The 19,708-nt window shown below is 47.0% G+C and overlaps 1 protein-coding gene across 3 annotated transcripts in view; it reads left to right on the top strand.

Annotated features, from left to right (window-relative positions):
* Nucleotides 1-963: 963 nt before the first annotated feature.
* The window catches only part of TRIO (trio Rho guanine nucleotide exchange factor), a 370,817-nt gene continuing 352,072 nt past the window's right edge, over nucleotides 964-19,708 (top strand). Inside the window, exon 1 of one of the 3 annotated variants that reach the window (XM_039474054.2) lies at nucleotides 964-1,604. In XM_039474054.2, the coding sequence (XP_039329988.1) occupies nucleotides 1,445-1,604 (160 nt within the window). In that variant the 5' untranslated portion in view covers nucleotides 964-1,444. Of the gene's footprint in view, nucleotides 1,605-2,619; nucleotides 2,751-19,708 lie in introns of those variants that run through there. The other 2 variants (XM_039474085.2, XM_074387142.1) reach the window with 2 other exon arrangements.

Raw genomic sequence — 19,708 nt, 5'->3', positions numbered from 1 at the left:
AAACCGATGTCTCCAACTCTAATTCTGTACCACAAAGATCACTCTAGCCTCTTCCTGTCGGTAACTTCCCACTCCAACAGCGAAGATCTGATGGCCAGCATTCACGTTTTAATATTTGTCTATTTCCAGTATACTCGTGTGGTGGTTTCATCACTCAGTTGTTTTTCATCTCTCTTGTTTCATCTCTGTTTCCTCCGGCACTGGATCTTTTAACCTCTGATACCCATTCTTTCACTCTCCTTGTACCCAGGGCATAGGTGTTTTAAACTAAAATATTCATCCAACGCTGATTTGACAAGGGTCTTCAGCAAAAGAACATTTCTTTTGGCCTCCCCAGCTCCCGTCATCTTCCTCATTCATTCCGGCGGAGTAAGGGCGGAGGAGCCGTGAACCCGAGGTTCGGCAGCCGAAAGTCCCCTGGGAGACAGGGATTTCCCGAGAAGAATCCCATTTTACAGGAGAGCTTTGTACCGTAGGAATACCGTGGCCTCCGGGACTGGAGCAGATAACCCTGTTTTCAGGCCCTCTATGTTCACTCCACAACTGTTAAGAAGCCCCCTCCCCGAGCCAGGACCTGCGCTGCGCCTACGGGGGAGGCACCCGCCCCGGCCCGCGTCACCCCGCCCTGCGGGCGAGACGACGAAACGCCTCGGCGCTCTGGGGACCGCGCTCTGCTACAGGAGCCAGCGCCCCGCTTGGGGGCGCAATGCCGGGCCTGAAAAAGTCCGCCCCGGCTGGTCACAGCTTTCCTGCTCCTTCCAAAGCTTGGCGCTGCCCTGGTGAAGGAGCCCGAACCGAGCCTAACGCTCCCGCAGCCTCCACGCGGGGCCCTGCGAGCGCCCGGCTGCCCATCGCGGCCCCGCCCCTCCTATCAGGCCCCTCCCCTCTCGCCAAGCTCCGCCCACCTCCGAGCCCAAGCTCGGGCCCCTGACGAGGTTTGCCGGAAATTCCCGAAGCCCCTCTTTTTTTTCCCTTCCTCTCCGTTCCCTGCTCTCCCTTTTCCTTTCACCCGGGTTCCCTCGGCCGTGATTTCCCCCTCCCCCCTCCTTCCTTCCCCATTGAAATCAAGATGGAGGCTCGCGGCAGCCGCCGGCGCCCGTGATCCCGGAGCTCCCGCCGGCCGCCGGCCCCCGCCCTCCCGACTGCGTGCCCGGGCGGCGCGCGCTGCTGCCTGCACTCCGGCCGACACCGCGGAGGCCGTGGCTCCGCGCCCCCGCCCCGCGGCCGGCTCGCGGGTCCCGGGCGGAGTCCCCGTCTATGTGGGCGCGCTCCTCGGGCCGAGCCGCCGCCGCCGCCGCCCCCCGCTGCCCCCGGGCTCTGCGTCCGCGCGCCGGGCGCGGGCAGCTGGGTGCTCGGCTCCGCCAGGCCCAGCGCAGAGCGGGCGGCGGGCGGCGCTAGGGGCGCGGGGCCCGAGGCGGGCGCGGTCGCGGGCGCCGCCGCAGCCATGAGCGGCAGCAGCGGCGGCGGCGCCGCCGCCCCCGCCGCGTCCTCCGGCCCGGCCGCCGCGGCCAGCGCGGCGGGCTCGGGCTGCGGGGGCGGTGCCGGCGAGGGGTCCGAGGAGGCGGCCAAGGACCTGGCCGACATCGCGGCCTTCTTCCGATCCGGTGAGTGCCACTGCGGCCGACACGCCCGGCGCCGCTGCCCCAAGGGCTCGACCGATCCGCCGCGGAGCTGCCCAGCTCCGGCCACCGCGCACTGGTGCCCGCCCGTCCGTCCGTCGGTCGGGGCCCGCACGCTCCCGCCCGGGGCTGCTGCTCCTCCGCGCCGGGGCTGCGGGACCCACACAGGCGTGTCCCGCTGCCCGCGCAGCCCGGCGCGCCGCGGCTCGGCCCGAACGCCACCACCTCGCCTTCCCTGCGCCCGCGCCTCGTTCCGGAGCAGAATCCCCGGGTCTCCGGCTCCCGGCCGTCGCGGCTTCGCGGGTTGGGGCGCCGGCTCTTTGTCTCTTTCGCGGGAGGACCGAGGCGGCGGCGGCAGGGATGGCGTGGGCGGAGGCTCCTACCCCGGAGGCCGAGCGGACGAGGCCGGGGCAGCTCCGGGCCAGGAAATTGGTCTCTCTTATTTGTGCCTGTCTCTGACCCGTTGAAAACTGGACCCTCCTCGACCCCATTAGCAGCCGGGTTTCTTTGCTCGGCTCTCTGGCCTGTCATCTCCCCGGCCTCGGTCTTCACTTCTGTGAAACGGGGCAGTCACCGCATTCACTGCCCAGGGAGGGGGGACGGTGGCCGAGCTGAAGCGCGGAGGGCCGAAAGGCGAGGTGAGCCATTGTCTCTGGGGGCGGCCCGAGAGGCTCAGCTGGGAACGTGGCCCCGGAGGGGGCCAGCGCGGGGCCAGGGGCTGGCTGGGCACTGCGTGGATGGCTTGGCGGTGGAGGCAGCGCCAGGTGGCCCCTAGTCCACCCCGGCGCGGAGGGGGTGGCTGCGGGAGAGGCGCGCGTGGCCACCGGTCTGACCGCGGGAGGGGCGCGCGGTGTGCGGCGCAGGGGGCGTGACAGGGCGTCCCCGGTACCCCAGCTGCGGCGCCTCTTCCCGCCCCGGCCCAGATACCGCGTGAGCCGGGCCCGCGTCCCCGCGTCCCGCGTCCCCGCGCCCAGTCCAGTCTGCTCGCGCCTCTGTTGAGGAGCAGCAGGAAGAAGCGGCGGCGGCGGGGGTGGCCTCGGGGCCCGCATCCCGGAGCGCAGTCCTCAGAGGCCGGGCGCGGAGCAGGGAGGATGCAGACTCCGCGTTGGAGAGCCGAGGAGAGCGGTCCAGGTCAGGCCCTGGAGAGGCGGGCGGGCGAGTGCGGGGTGCTGGTGGCGACTCTGGGGAGGACGGCCGGCCTGGGGACACCTACGGGCCGGGGGAGCGGCCCTGCGCTGGGGCGCGCGCGGGAGGCCGGCGGCTCACGCTTCTCCGTGGCCTCTGAAAATCACCTCCGCAGATTCGGTGAGATCAGTTTGACAGTCCGGGTCACAAGGAGCAATTGCAGCGGGAGGGCGATGGTGAGAGGCAGAAGTTAGCAGTGCTAGTAGATACCTGGCTTAGTACTGTCTTCCCTAGGTTGTCTTGATCTTTGCTAGGCGGGGTTATTTTTTATTCATTTTAGCAGATTGGTTGGGGCTGGGAGTGACACAGCCGACTGCCCAGTGTTAGCTTGGGGTTAATCTACTCCCCTGGGCTCACTCTCCTTGTGAGGTCCCTGCAGAAAGCAAAGGTTTAGGAAAATGCGAACTCCTTCTAATGAAAGCCACTCACCTTTTTTTTTTTTTTTTTTTTTTTCTTCCTGGTGCGACTGTCCGGGTAGAGCAGCCCGGTCTTACCTCTTAATAGCAGAACTGGGACGTATTCCCTTCATGCCCTGAAGCTAAAGTCTAGCCTGTCTTCTTTCTTTCTCTCTCTCTCTCTCTCTACCACCTGTCACAGAATAATAAATTCTGTGCAGAATTCATCTTCTTTCTGTTAGAAAGGCTTTTCTGCGTTGGAGATGGAATTTTTGGTGCTTGTGAGACCAGGCTTTTTTACGTCTCTGTTACGCATAGTAGAAAAATTACTTCTGCTGCTGCTAAGCACCCTCTCTAAAAGATACGGAAAACTTGCTGCCTGTCGGCATGGCTCTGTCCGGGAGTTGTCGGCTCTTGCCTTTGCCTAGGCCTGTGCTGCCTCCGCTGCCGGGGCTCCTGTTCATGTTCCGTTTGGGTCAGAACCAGGTAATGTTGCTCATTGGCTTGTTCCTTTCTTCCTTCCAAACTTAACTTTTAGTTGCTTCACTTAGAACCAGGAGCCAGGGCAGAACTTAAGTGGGCATCAGATGCAGCACCCCATTCCGGGGGGTAGCCTAGAACGTCTTTTTAAAAGTGAAACCTACTTTGGGCAGCTCTGAGTCCCTGACCTAGATCTTGGCTCTAGCATCTAGGCCAGTGATGCCTAGCAGAGGGCAGAGAGGGGCCATTCTGTTCGATGGGTGGGGGTGGGTTCTGAACAGTCAGGGCAGACCAGGCAAGGAGGATGAGGTGAGTGGAGCGGTCAGATCCATCAGAAATCTGACTTTCTTTTCTAAGACGCAGAAACATGGCAAAATAGGTTCTCGTTGACAGGGGAGGACAGATCAGGGTGTGTTTTTGAGCCTGGCACTAAAAGTGCCAACCTGAGTTAGACAGAGGCTTTCCATTGGTTGTTTTTTCTTTCTCAGCCCTGAAACTGCTTGTTTGGCTGCCTGATTTTCTTTCCTTTTTAAAATTTCTTTTCTTTGCCCGCATTCGACTTTGTCTTTGTAGCCACATATTGAAAACTAATACCTGTGGTTGGATGAAATAAAGAGAAGACTTTAATAGAACTTTTAAACAATTAAGGGGAGTTCAGAAATAGAGTGAACAGTCTTTTGAGTTGTCCATTACTGGAGGTGCTCACTTCCACTAGCACTTCTGACACCTGCCAGGGTTTGGAGCTGGGCTCAGGGGACAGTACCCCTGCCCTGAAGAGGGGTCCTGCAGATGATCTTGGTGCTGTTTCTCTTTCCTTGTGGACCCTGGTTCTTTCTGAGCCCCCAGTGCCTAATCATTGTTCTCCACTGTTCTTTAGGTAGTTCAGGGCTCCAGAGCCATCGTGGTCCTTCCGCTCTGCTCAGCGTCCACCCAGGTTCACCTCATCCAAGGTCTCACTCCCCATGCTGTCATTCCGTTCACTGCTCAGGACCTTGGCACTCCCTATTCATTTTGATGATCCTTATCACCTATTTATAGACCTGGCATGAAGCAGGCAGGCCAATTAGTGTTCAAGTGGATTGAGTTGTAATAACGTGAGTCAAGTCCTGGTGCTTGTGTGTTAGAGAGCAGCTGAGAGATTTTCTGCAGGTGTTAGTGAATTTCCAACTTCACTTTCCTCTTTTGCACAGAGCTCAGCACAGTAAAACATTTCAATGCAAAAGCAAGTATGTGTGCGTGTATATATATATATATATACATTACAGAAATGAGCTAGTCTTGTTTTAATCTTATTTTGCAGCTGAGGAATCAGACCTTGGGAGGTTTCATGACTTGCCCCCCAGAGTGGAACTTGGGTAGAGCAAGATTCAGCCGGGAAGCTTGCCCTGGTCTCTGGTGCTCTTTTCTGGGCGCCGCTCATAGCCAGGACGCTGCTTACATTAGTTCTCAACCCCACTGGGACCAATCATTTTTATTGCCAATCTATTTTGGGGCTCTGTTCTTGTGGCAATAAATCATTCTTTCAGAGCTCCCTATTTAACCTTGCAAGAGAGAGTGCGTGTGGTGGGGGTGCTTACATAAATGCATTATTTTTAACCTGCCTGGCATGCTTTAGGTTGGCGTTAAATGAATATATGGAGAATAAAGGTTTGTGGTTATTCTGAAGCATCATGTCCTGTCATGCTGGGCTTCTTTTGTTATTAAGTCTTATTCTGGACTCTTTCTGCAGCCCCTCTTTTTCAAGGGAACATGTGAATCAGGCCTGTTAGTTAGGGAGAAGCACATATACCTTTATGTGTTTTGGTATGACGGTTTCCTTGTGGAGTATTGAGGGAAGCTTTTCTTCATATTTATGCCTTTAACACCACTTAGGTAGTTGGCTCGGGTGTGCTGTGCTGCTTCTGTTGATATTCAGTATCCTGGCAGCTTTGGTCATTGTGAGCACCAGTAATAATGATTGTATTACGAAGTGTAGGTCCTTGTTACCCTCAATATTTAGAAAATGGAAGCTGAAGGAAATGTAATTTGATAATGCATGCTGGTTTTTCCTTTTTAGGTGGCACAGTCAGTTTTAGAGGAAAGCAAGGAGATTTCTAAAAATTCTGTAAGTGACTTTCGAGAAATCAAAGAAGTGCAGTAAAGGCATCATTGAAAGAAGCTTTTCATTGAGACCTTGTAAACCCAACGTATTGATGTGGGATGTATTTTTTCCCTTTGCAATTTAACTATTTAAGATTCAAATGAAGATTTAAAGAAGTCTTTTTCATCATTTAAATGTTTAATCAAGTTTTTTTTGTTTTGTTTTGTTTTTTGAGACGGAGTTTCACTCTTGTTACCCAGGCTGGAGTACAATGGCATGATCTCGGCTCACCGCAACCTCCGCCTCCTGGGTTCAGGCAATTCTCCTGCCTCAGCCTCCTGAGTAGCTGGGATTACAGGCATGCGCCACCACGCCCAGCTACTTTTTTGTATTTTTAGTAGAGATGGGGTTTCACCATGTTGACCAGGATGGTCTCGATCTCTCGACCTCGTGATCCACCCGCCTCGGCCTCCCAAAGTGCTGGGATTACAGGCTTGAGCCACCGCGCCCGGCCTCATTTAATCAAGATTTAAATGAAGTCAGTGATAGTGTTTAAAATGAAGCATGTGGTTTAAATATGTTTCCTAAATGTATGCTATACACAGGTAATTTCAGTGGTCTTTTTCGACCTTTTAAATGTTAGGATAAATTTGGGATTTGTTCTGAATTGCAAGTGAAAAAGATGTGTTTGAAGCTGTCATAATCTAAGTCAGCTGTATTCAATATTTACTATAAGTTTATTTACTTGACTATTGAGAAAATAAAATTTTATGTCCTCGGCAGAAGTCCAGAGAAAAGTCAAATTCTTAATCAATAGCCACAGTTTACTACCTAGAAAACTCACTGATGTTGATAGGGATGAGTTATGTTTTACTACAGAAAGCAATGATAACCGCCCCCCCCCCCCCCAATTCCTCCTCAGTTCTTCAGTTCTATAATGAATTGGTTTTTATTTCCTAAAGTGCATTGTCTTGACAAAATTTTAACAGAGCCACTGGCAGGAAAAATAGTAGCGACTCCCTGGACAGTGAAGACTTGGATTTGCGGGAGAATCCCTGTGTATTCTGGTGGAAGGTGGGTGCTCTGACTTCCTCTTCCCATTTCTTCCAGTTACTTAGCTGAGTAGACTTGGCTAAACTGACAAGGCTGATGGTGTGGTTGGCTTGGTGGATGGAGGTGCTGTCTTTTAGATCTTCTCAGTCCCATTTTAATTCATGGTCTGCAGAGTCCAGGCTGGGTCCCCAGTTGGAGCAAAGGGTAAGCAGGTTAGATGTACAGCCACAGGGTTCTCTTTGCCCTATTCCAGTTCTGCTGTTGTGCTGTTCAGTGGGCCACTGGGAGAGGGAATGAACAGGGAGACTACCCAGTGACCCTTGCTCTTAGAAATTCTGGCGTCTGTTACTCAGTGGGAGCTGTTCTGGAAATTCCTATTGCTGTACCTCTGAACTGAGGGGAAGAGAGAACAGACGAGTGGGCAGGGAGACCTGTGGGGCCCTGTGTGCCACTGCCTTCCTGCTGTCCCACCTGGACCCCTGGTCTCTTCCCACTGTGCCCACAAAACAGGCCTTTGCTCTCACTGCCAGGGTGCCCAGCTCCCTGCCAGCTCATAAATCTCAAAGGGAGATACCTGGCTAGACCCTCCAGTGGGGTCTCCAGCCTTTTGATGTTACTGAGCCTTCTGTGCAGACCGTCTTGCTTTTGGGAAATCCTGTTTGCAGGTTTAATGGTTAGTAAGTGCATAAGCACTCATTTTCACTTCGCATTCACTCGTGGAAACACTTAATTTGCTTACTGAATAGTTGCATTGTTACCTTAATTTCCTCTTTTCTGTCCCTTCTCCACATAAGGAAGCCCCTTGAAACGGAAATTACTAACCACCTGCCCTCTGGGAAAGGTTGTATGTGGGGAGAGAGAGCAAGCCAGAATGAGACTATGAGCATGGTGTGGGGGGCGTTGAGCCTCTGATGCTTCTCCCTGTGCCACTCGCAATGGGTATCATATTTGATTTGATGGCAGAGGGGCTGTGGAAATGTAAAACCTCATTTTGGTGATGAACATATTTGAGTTTTAGATTACTGGCTGTTGTTTTAATTAGCCACATGTCTACTCTTGTCTGGTGGGGGAGGATTGCAGAGTAGTCTAGAGCTGGTGTTTTGGAAGCATCTTCCTATTTGGGCTTTGTCATAAATTAGTGCATTTTAGCAGTTACACTGACAGAGAAAGCTTTCATGAAAACTTAGTCAACACAAAGACTGGATTCTAGGTATAGGGTACTTTGGCTTCTTGGTGTCCACGTGGGTCCATCAGGCTTGTTTTCTCAGTCTGTAGCCCTGCTGTGGACAGGGATGACTTGCAGGAAGTTTCTTTTGGGGAGGAGTTTCAGGAAGAAGGTTTGTCCTGGCCACTGTGTGGACCCCTTTCCTGGAAGGAACAGGAGCTGGTCTTGCTCCGTTACTGCCTTGCTGTGGAAAAGGCCAAGGGGCCCTTTGCTGTGTGTCTGCTGTTGTTAGCATTGAAACTGTGTAGGTGTGAATAGATCACAAACTATAGTACTGCCATTCCATTAATGTTGAGTAAAAGAAGACAGTCTCAAAATGCTGCATGCTGTATGAGTCTTTATATGACATTGGCAAAAAGACAAAACCGTAGTGACAGAAAACAGATGGGCATTGATTGCTAGGAATTGAGGGGTGGGGAAGTGTGGCTACCAGGGGGCAGGAGGTGGGTGAAGGGTGGGGAACCGATTTGTATCCTGGTTTTGTCAGTTACATGTGTTAAAATTCACAGACCTGCGCGCGCACACACACACACACACACACACACACACACACACACACAGAGTTTAACTGTATGTTATTTTTAAATGCGACATTAAAGAAAGGCTTACAATAAACTGGGAGAAAATCTATTAAAAAATCAAAGAATTATATGTGTGTAACTAATAAAGGGCTTCCTCAAATCAGTAAGACAAGACAATCAGGAAAGAAGATAGGTAGACATTTCAAAAAGTTATGAAGGGTCAAAAAATAAATATTCAGCCTTACTAGTAATCAAGGAAATGCAGAGAGAGGCAATGATATCAACAAAAGCCAAAGCTCATATAAGTAATTTTTCTCTGAGCAAACTTATTTTGGGAAGATTTTTATGTCGATTTGAAAGATAGTAATACTTGTGTTCATACTTTGCTGTGTAGGACCTAGCATCTTATAATTTGGCAGGGGTAATCTAGTGTAACGTTAAAGATAGATGGGGGGAAATAAAGATTCTTTCCTGGAATTCCGTAATACATGTTAACTTGGAAATCATCTGACATATAAGTCAAATCTGCAGACTTAAAAGACAATAATCTTTGGCTATGGACAGTTACCTTTTTGCCGCTTCAAAATTTCCCACTCCTGTGATTTGTGCTGCTGTCCAGATCAAAGACCACAAGTAGCACATGTAGGCTGATCCTCAGCGCTTCACAGTTCCTGGGGCTAAGGAGCAGTTTCATTTGGAGGGCTTTGTTCCTACATTAGTGTCTATAGGAAGTCATTTGCTGTGTGTTCTGGGGCATTTGTGTACATAATTGACAGCTACCTATTTTATAGTATTGACAGTTAATAAATAAATTTATGAAGTGTTAGCCCCACCTACTTAAGACTCATCATAAAATAAAGCTATGCATGAACTTCAGAAAAACACAATTCAAATTTAAAAGCATAATCCTCAAATATTTTTAGATGGGGTTTGTTGGTGCCTGGTTTTTCATGGTGGGTGTTGCATATGTCTGTCTGTCTGTCTGTCTGTCTCTTGGAAAGTCATAAAATACCCCACTTTGGAATTCGGTGGAATAGGTGGTTTCAGTGCAAGAAGGAATGAATTATTGGAGACTAATACTTGAAATCTATTTTCAAAGAACTTACGTTTTCTAGTATGTATAGAGTGACATGTATAAATGACATGAATGTTTTAAGGCAAAATATTTCAGTTGTAATTTGAAAATGATGCATGTGGGAAGCTGTTAAGATGTTGGTCACAACAGTGTTTGTGTATAAATTGAGCAGCTCTTCATGGGAGGGGCTTCGCTGTAGAGTTACTGAGTGTCAGAATTTTGTTACTTGGTTGGTGTACATATTACTTTTCCAATACTTAATTGCAGAATTTGCAGGATTCATTGTTACATCTTTCTCTCATACCTCATGGCATTGTTCATTAGGTGAAGCCTCAACTCCTCTGAGGCCTGAATTCTCAGTAAGGTTCAGTCTGTTTGTGAGATGGGACCTGTCCTCTGAACCAAAGAGCTGGAGGCCTTTGAAAATCTATGCAAGACTGAGGTGCAATCACATAGAGTTTCTGTGATAACGGAAACAGATAACAGAGTGGACATGGGGCCTTTGGAAAGTAGGATGGCAGTCTTGCAACAGCCTGCCCCTGGCCATGCTTGCCGTGCCCTTGCTATCTTCTAAATCTTTAACAGCAGCTGCCAGGACCCCTGTCACCAGGAGTGAGATAACGCCTTTGGAATTGTGCTCCAGAGGAAAGTAAAATAAGTGCATCTGCAGAGTAGTAACCTGCTTGCAATGTCATAGGATGAGATTTAAAATACTGTGTTTATTTCCTTTTCTCCCAAAGCTTTTAGTGCCATCTTGTCCTTTAAGAAAACCTGGTAAAATCTCCCTCTTCACTGTTACCTCTGTGTTGCCACCACTGGTTAGCATCTGAGTGCCTGTACTTTCCAGGCATCGTGCGGAGTGTTTGATATACTTTGCCTTGTGTAGATGCAGCTCCCTCTCCTCCAGCAAGTGGATGCCATTCCCGGGTTGTGGATGAGGATGTCTGCTTCTGGTAGGGCAAGTGACCTGCCTGCTGCATTTGACTCTGCTTGTGAGGGCCTGCGTTGGAATTTAAGCCCAAGGCTGCCAGATGACAAAGCCTCTTGCATGCCCCTTCCCTCTCCAGTGGAGGGAGAGTAGACATGACCCCTACTCTATACAGCATCCCACAGCCTCCTGGATTTTCATTTTAAAATCCTTAAAATTGAATTCGTGTATACTTGCGTGTCGAGGATCAAAGCTATAATTTACAAGTCTTACACCAAATAAAAGTTGAGTGAAAGATTCCAGGCTATAGCAAGTATTTTTGTCATGTTGGTTTGGGCCCTGTAATTTAGTTTCTGTACCTTTCCTCTTCTCACCTAATTAAAACTGATGTTACCTTTTACGTCAATAACCCTAGCAGTCTCAGCTTTCCAGTGGAGGCATGTTGGCTCTGTTGAGTTTTACAGGCTCCCCCGGCTCACAGTCTGGGGAGAAATCCTGGTAGAAATGTTGGCCCTGTGTTTTCTTGGCTGTCTGGATTTGGACATAAGTGTTGGATAGGAAATCTCCGTGGCCGTTAATGTGGGGGAGGGGAGTATGGGAAGGGCAGGGAGACGCTGGCCAGGGAGGGAGGTTTCTCAGCCCTTGCTGTGTGTGACACATTAGAACACTACCAGGGCTTCCTTTCTAACTTAGGAAAGGAACGGCCGGGGAGTGGGAGGGGCAGGAGGGAGGCCACTGAGCTGCTTTTTTCGGGACGGTTTTATGAAGTGGGTGTGGTAACTCCCGGTTTTGCTATATATAGCTGTTTTGTTGTAGCCACTCATTTTTTTGCTGTTATTCATCAAAATGTGCACGTAGATGATATTTAGTTGGGGGAAGCAGGGTCATTTCCTTCCCGCTGTCTTAGCACGTGTTCTAGACCGTTCTGTTTGTGGGTTGCATTCTCGGCAGCCACACCTCATGTGATCCCCTCAGAGTCGATGGCATGATTTTATGGGATGCTTGCTCAGGTTTATGCCCACATAAAAATTCCAAGCTGTTGTTTTCCAGCATCATTTCCACACTGGGAATATGCTCTGTTTTTCTTTATAACTCTGCATTTACTTTGGAGTTTGAATATTTCACTCAGGATGACTGAAATGCTGGTCTCTTAAATGCAGACGTAGTATAATCAGAAGGTATATTGTGCCCTAAACATTTACAAGTTTCACTTCCTCCTAGTTTGCCCTAGGAGTTCTGAAACTTCCAAGGTTTTATGTTTTTTGGTAATTCTTACTTTTTTAGATTTTCTAGAATTAAAAGGATTGGTCTTTAATGTAAGACCCTGGATTGCTTTGACCTGATACTGTAGTATATTTTTTATTTTAAACTAATAAAGGTGATACAGAGTTCAGGTCTGACCTAACTTAGTTGTATTGTGATTTTGCTGTGTAGTTTTTGGTCTTTTAATTGGTCAATGTTGTAAGTGTGGATTACATCTAGAGTTATTTTGGAGGGGCTAAACTTTGTTTTGAGAAGGCAGAGCTCATGCTCAAAGAAGCAAGAACAGCCTCAGATTCCCAGTTTTTCACCACTTTTGCTTTGTCTTCCTCTGTCTCTCTTTCTGGATATAGATAATTTACATATTATTTCATTTCTGAACCATTTGAGAGTTCCTTAACTCTAAATAGTTCAGTGTGTATTTTCTAAGAGTAAGAACAGGGTCTTACATAATAATCATAATCAGGATATTAATTTTGATACAATATCATGATCTAAATCACTAACTTTAATGCCTTTTTATCAGTTGTCTTAGGATGGTCCTTTTTGGCAGTTAAAAAAAAATGTGGTCCAGGATCTCATTCAGGACCATGCTACATTCAGTTTGTCGTGTCTCTTTGGATTCCTTTAATTTGGAACATCTCCTCAGGCTGTCTCCCTTGTTACCCTGATAGTTTTGAAGATTACAGGGTGGTGATTTTAAAGACCACTCCTCAGTTTGGGTTGCATGATTCTTATGACTAGATTCAGGCTCTGCATTTTTGGCCGAAGGGCTGGGTCCTTTTCCGAGCATCATGTCTGGGAACATGTGATAACACTGTCCCACTGTGGTGATGTGCACTTTGATCACTTGTTTCAGGTGATGACTAGCAGGTCTCTCCACCCTATTTGTCCCTTTGTCATTAGTTAGCATTTTATGGGGAGATAATTTGAGGCTGTGTAAAATCCTTTCTTCCTCTCCCTCCTTTGATTTGCTAGTTGTAGCATCCATTGATGGTTTTTACCAGTTATTAATATGATGGTTGCAAAATGTTGCTTTTTTTTTTCTAACTTTGTAATTCCTTCTGTATTTAGTTGACTTTATACTGTAAGGAAGAGATTTCCTTCTGTTCCACTTATTTATCTAAGTGTGGCCTCAGGGTTTCCTATTTTATGCAGTGAGCTATAATCTGTTGCTGTCATTTAGTTTGATGCTCTAATCGTCTAAGATTTGGCTAGTGGGAGCCCCTTCAGCCTGGCCCTTTTATCTCTTGTGACCTGTCTCCATCATTTCTTGGGAGTACTTTCTTACTTTCTGGCGCAATAAACTGTTTCAAGTGCATCCTGTACTTCTCTTGCCCCAGTGCTGGGATCAGCCATTTCTGCAAGGACCCCTTGGAGAAGAGGTTCATTTTAGTAGAGAATGGTATTTAGAAACATGATCTAGGCACCAAGCATGCCCCTTGTTACAGAGTTATCTTTGCTTTTAGGACCGCTCAGTAGACAGAACTAAGAAGTGTATGCTTGTGTGTGGCATACGCATAGACATTAATTACACATATGCACACGTGACTGAGATCTCTTTATGTACCTATCTGTCAGTGATAAAAACCATGTGTTTATACTCAGTGTCTTCAATTCCAGTATGGTACCACAGGGTGTGTTTTAGTCTTTCTTCTTCCGTATTTGTAATTCTCTTCTCTGACAGTGAAAAACCTGGCTTCTTTAATCCTCCATATCTTTACTTACTCACTCAGTCCTACAATATGCAGAAAGTAATTTCGGAATGCTAACCCATACCATGGTGATAAATGAACCTCCAGCCCCAAGTTTAAACTGTTCAAATCAGCAGTTAGTGGTCAGCTTCTGTTGAGCTCAGTGCCTTGTCAGTTAGTCATCCAAACAAAACAGATGAAGTAATGCTCTGCAGTTCCCCTGGGGCATGTCTAAGAAAAGAGCTGCCAGACTCCATCAACAGCTTACTTTCTGGTGATGTCGAAGCACAAAATGGAAAAATCAGGAGTCGCCAGAAAAGAAAGGGAGACAGGTACAGTTTATAAAAGGGATACCTGTTGTGGGAAAGAGAGTTTGTCATCTTCATCTGAACGTACAAATTGCCAAAGAAAAGAAATAAAAAGGAAAAATGTTGAGCTGGTGAGAATGGGTGTATAGAGGAGGATGGGTCGGGTGGACCTTTCTCAGGGATCCAGTACTTTATATAAGTAGGGGAAGAAGCTGAGTTCATGGATTGGAGTAAGCTGTGAGTCATGACTGGACAGACTGTTGCTTACTGGCCTTCATTGACTAGATATTTCTTCCCAGAAACCACCTGCAGTAAATTCAAGGCAGCTATGTTTCTGCTTCAGTGCAGGATTTCTGGGAACTGACTTTATGTGCACTCAGTCCCAGAAATCATGGAACGGTGGGTGGTATCTTAGGGTTTTATTTGCTGTTCTTTTTCTTTTTCCCTTTCCCTTCCTTTCCTTTCTCTTCTCTTCTTCTGTCACTCCCTCCTTCTCTTCCTCTTTTCTTTCTTTTTGAAACAGGATCCTCTTTTGCCCAGGCTGGAGTACAGTGGTGTGATCTTGGCTCACTGCAGCCTCTACTTCTGGGCTCAAGTGATCCTGCTTCCACCTCCCGAGTAGCTGGGACTTCAAGCACATGCCACCACGCCCAGCTAGTTTTTGTATCTTTTTTTGTAGAGATGAGGTTTCACCATGTTGCCCAGGCTGATTGTTCTTGAACTCCTGGGCTCAAGCTGTCCACCTGCCTCAGTCTCCCAAAGGGCTGGGATTATACATGTGAGCTGCTTACCCGTCCTGTTCTGTGTTTTCTACATTAAATGATGACATGGATATTAGGTCCCTGACTTGGGGAGACAGTCTCAGTTTCATGTATTGTGTTCTGTGCTGCCCATAAACATCCTGATGCTTGTTAGATTGTGTTCTGGAAAATTTGGCCTCTGTATTTCTAGAAACCCTTCCTGTGATTACACATTTTAGCAAGAAAAATAGTCATAATTTGCTTATTAATATTTTAAGGGAGAAAGGCTTTTGATATTAGGAAATCTGGGAGTAAAAAGTCATGACTAGGGATAGAGAGAATGACTGCTAATAGGTCAAACATTCTGGGGAAAGTTTTCGGGTGTAATGGAGATGTTTTGGAATTAGTGATGAGACTGGATACGGTAATTTCCACCCATAATCCCAGCACTTTGGGAGGCCAAAGTGGGAGGATTAAAGTGCTTGAGGTCAAAGTACTTGAGCCCAGCAGATTGAGACCAGCCTGGGCAACATAGTGAGATTCAGTATCTACCAAAAATTTAAAAATTAGCTGGGCTTGGTGGTGTGCACCTATAGTCCCAGCTGTTTAAGAGGCTGAGGTGGGAGGATTGCTTGAGGCTGCAGTGAGTCGTGATTGCACTGCTGCGCTCTAACCTGGGCAACAGAGCAATGACACCCTGTCTTTAAAACAAATAAAAATAAGAAGAAAAAATCATGGCTAAATTTGTGATACATTTCAGATTTTGAAATAGCTTCAGTTATTGAGTGTTTCCTACGTATAAGCCACTTTTCATACCCCCTAAGAGGTAGGCAGTGATAGTCAACATTATACCTGAGGAAATGGAACTCAAAGAAGTTTTTTAGCTTGCCTCAGATCAGGTGGCTGTTAGGGTGAGGTTACCATGTGCATGGTAGGTTCTGCGGGAGGCCGATCCCACCTGTGCTGGTGTCTCCTACTCTGACATGCGCGCCTCACACTGAGGGATTTGACTCCATTTTTTCCTACTCCCACTCTCCCTTTTTTTGGGGTTAGAGAACAAAATGAAATCACTGCTGTTTGAAGGAGGGGATTGTGAATAAGATTTGACCAGGTTTCAGTTGTGATTTGATGACATATTTGGAAATTTTGTGGAAAGCCCTAGGTTAACTTTTCAGGAAGTCTCAGTTGAAAAAACTGAGAGGGACTTTGCTTCGCTGTATATTGTGTCAGCCCTGGTGATGTCTTGAGGTAGCGAAGAGCGTAGCTGAAAAAAGTGGAAACTGACGATACTTTAGTTTTTATTGTTTTGTAAACATTCTGGGAAAGTTGAAAGGAGAGGCAACTTTCTGCTGTGCTTCTACTGAAAATGATCTTAACGTTAAAAATTGGTGTCAATGTTTTTCTGCTAGTGTGATTTTTATATTCTTGAATATTGGAGTCACCTCTGCTCACCATCATATAGACCGGCACATAGAGTACGCTGTTAGACTCTAAAACAGAACCGGCATTAATTTGCATAAAATCGCATATGCTCTGTTGCAATAATTTTCATTGTGCCTGTTTTAGAATTGAGTTGAGACTTCATACAGAGTATTCCAGCTCAATTAAGAAAGAGACATTGCAGAAAGAAGAATTTGTGAGGCTTTGAAATTTATTTTGGGTACAGTCCCTGAAAGAGATGAGCCACTGAGGACTTTTGTTCTTGGTAGTGTTTTGAAACCTTTTCCCTGATTACATACATTAAGAACACATAGAGCAGGCTGGGGTTGGTCTGCTGTGTAGAATGCCTGCAAAGGGACCAGAGTCTGTCAGAACAAGAGCCTCTTAGTGCAACGCCTCCTGCCAGGTGGTGACCTTTTCATGATGTTTGGCCTGTCATCTTTGTTTTCCAGTTTCAAATGCCTGGTTCAGAATTACTTAGCGCTTGAAGTGTTTTTCATCTTCAAGGGACTTTATGGACATTATTTAATATACATGACACTGCATAATGAATGAGCTGTTTATCCCTTGAGCAACGTTAACATGCCAGGTGCCATACAGCTGGAGAAGGCAAAAATAATATTCTGTCCAGTGGGAGTTTATAGTCTAAAGAGGCAAGATGATTAGGCAGATTCTCTTCTTTTGGCCTCTTTTAAAAATGTGCTGGGGAATAATGTAGAAATTAAAATTATAAAAGTTGATCAACTAGCTCAAGTCTACCTAATTGAAATTGCCCTCGAGGTGAAAATGAAATTTGATATGCTCTTAAAAAGACATCATGTATTAGCTCCCATTTATCACACATTTACTGGTACACAGTGTATTTTTCTTGCATTACAGGTGAGGAATTTGGTGAAGACTAGCACAGCATTATTCTCAGATCTCTTTCCCTATTCGTTCCTTTCTGCCACTGAAACTCCTCTTTTTGTTTGCTTGGTCTAGGATGGTGCTGTGTAACCGAGGCCACATGTTAGGCCCAAACACACATCGTTCATTCATTTATTCAGAGATGAAGTCTCGTTCTGTCTCCCAGGCTGGAGTGCTCTCTATATCTTGGCTCTCTATATCTTCTGCCTCCTGGGTTCAAGTGATTCTCCCGCCTTAGCCTCCTGTGTAACCAGGATTACAGGCATGCACCACCACACCTGGCTAATTTTTGTAGAGATAGGGTTTCACCATGTGGGCCAGGCTGGTCTTGAACTCCTGACCTCCAGTGATCTGCTTGCGTCGCCCTCCCAAAGTGCTGAGATTACAGGCTTGACCAATGCACCTGGCCCAAACACACATTTCCTATTTGAAGATCAGCCTGTCATTTGTAGCTGGGCAGACCTCCTGGGAAACTGAGACTTCTTGCCCCTGTTGGCCTGTGTAGTCCCCGTCACACACCCAGCTTTGTGACTTCTGCTCTTGTACCTGTACCTATTTGTGTTTGCTGTTCTCTCCTCTTCCTGGTTTCCTCAAGCATCCTTTCCTTTGGAAAACTGTGCTTGACCATCCTGTCCCAGCCTCTTGAGGCCCATTGGTGTTGGCATGGCACCTTGTGAGAACTGGATTCTGTACTGGTTCCTTTGGGTCGTAATTATTCCTTCATTTATGTGGGTGAGTTGCTGGGACCTCTGACCCCAGCGCTGGCCCAGTGTAGGTCCCAAGTAGAAGTGCAGCAAATACTTGCTGTGATTTATGCCTATGGTTCCTTAACTCAGACTGTGTCAGAATTACCTGGAAAGTTTTCTTTAAAAATACAGAATCCCTAGAGTTTCTGATTTAGTAGTTCTAGATTAGGCCCCTAGAATATGTATTTTGAAAAAACAATACATGTAATTTGTTTGTTTTGAGACAGTGTCTTGCTCTGTCACCCAGGTTGGAGTTCAGTGTCATGATCATGGCTCACTGCAGCCTTCACCTTCTGGACTCAGGTGATCCTCCTACGTCAGCCTCTTGAGTAGCTGGGACTACAGGTACATACCACTATGCCTGGCTGTTTTTTTGTAAAGATGGGGTTTTTGCCATGTGAACCAGGCTGGTCTCAAACTCCTGGACTCAAGCCATCCACCTGTCTTGGCCTCCTGAAGTGGTGGGATTACAGGTGCGAACCACCATGCCTGGTCTCTACTGGTAATTTAGATACACAACTAAGTTTAGGAAACACTGAGTTATGCCAAGGCACATGTATAAGTTGTGGGTTATGGAATCATGACCAGTTTGGAATAAGGTGTAAGTGCAGTTTTCAGTCATTCCATTCATATATCTGGAGAGAACGGGGAAAATGAGTGCAGTCCCTTTATGATGAGGATGTGTTCTGCGAAGGAGAAGATCCTGGCTCCTGGAGGAGCTTCCTGCTCTGTGAACAGACTGAAGGCACAATTGGCCCTTCAAAGTCTCACTTGAAGTCACCGTGTTGCCATAGAAATGTTGTATAGTGCTGAAGGAGATTAGAGAAATCATGTCGTAAATTATCAGAACAGATGGTTTGTAGTTTAACACTCTCCTAGCCCATATTCTTTGTACTGACACTTGAGAACATTGAAAATACCAGTTTTTGCTTTGTTCTTTTACCTATAAAATGGCAGAGGGATTGAGTAAGATCTAAAATGGGTATTATATATGCCACACACACAATGTAATATGTGAAAGCATTTTAGGAGTGGCCTCCTTAACTTTACTTGTGTAATTTGTTACTTTGTCCCCCCCGTTCCCTGATAGAATAATAAGCCTGCCTTCCTTATTTCAATAGCACTGGTCAGGGATAATTTCTGTCTCCTGGCTTGATAATAATCATATAGTATTCCTTTGCAAGTGCAGCTCTGCTTGCAGAGGAATATTATATGATCATGCAGATTTAGTTAACATAGTCACTTCCAAGGTGTTTTTATATGTCATCAACTATTAAAGGGTATTTTATTCTTTTTTTTTTTTTTTCCAAGACAGGGTCTCGCTTTGTCACTCAGCCTGGAATGCAGTGGCACAATCTTGGCTCACTGCAGCACCTCCCAGGTTCAAGCGATTCTTCTGCCTTGCCTCCCAAGTAGCTGGGAGTACAGACGTATACCACCACACCTGGCTAATTTTTGTTTTTTGTTTTTTTACTTTAAGTTCTGGTATACATGTGCTGAATAGGTTTGTTACATAGGTATACATGTGCCATGGTGGTTTGTGGCACCTGTCAACCCATCATCTTGATTTTAAGCCCCACATGGATTAGGTATTTGTCCTAATGCTCAGCCTCCTCCTCCCCACATCCCTGGACAGGGCCTAGTGCGTGATGTTCCCCTTCCTATGTCTGTGTGTTCTCAATGTTCACCTCCCACTTATGAGTGAGAACATGTGGTGTTTGGTTTTCTGTTCCTGTGTTAGTTTGCTGAGAATGATAGCTTCCAGCTTCATCCATGTTCCTGAAAGGACATGAACTCATGTTCTTTTTTATGGCTGCATAGTATTCCGTGGTGTAACTTTTGTATTTTTAGTAGAGACTGGGTTTCGCCATGTTGGCCAGGCTGGTCTTGAACTCCTGACCTCAGGTGATCCACCTGCCTTGGCCCCTCAAAGTGCTGGGATTACAGGTGTGAGCCACCAAGCCTGGCCAACTAAAGGATATTTTCTAAAAGGAGACCTCTTTGAAATTTTTTCTGTCTCTCTATTCTAGCCTGGGACTGATGCGCAAGTCTT

The sequence above is a fragment of the Saimiri boliviensis genome, chromosome 1 (assembly GCF_048565385.1).
Source record: "Saimiri boliviensis isolate mSaiBol1 chromosome 1, mSaiBol1.pri, whole genome shotgun sequence".
Lineage (NCBI taxonomy): Eukaryota > Metazoa > Chordata > Mammalia > Primates > Cebidae > Saimiri > Saimiri boliviensis.
This window is presented reverse-complemented; position numbering and strand designations above follow the sequence as displayed.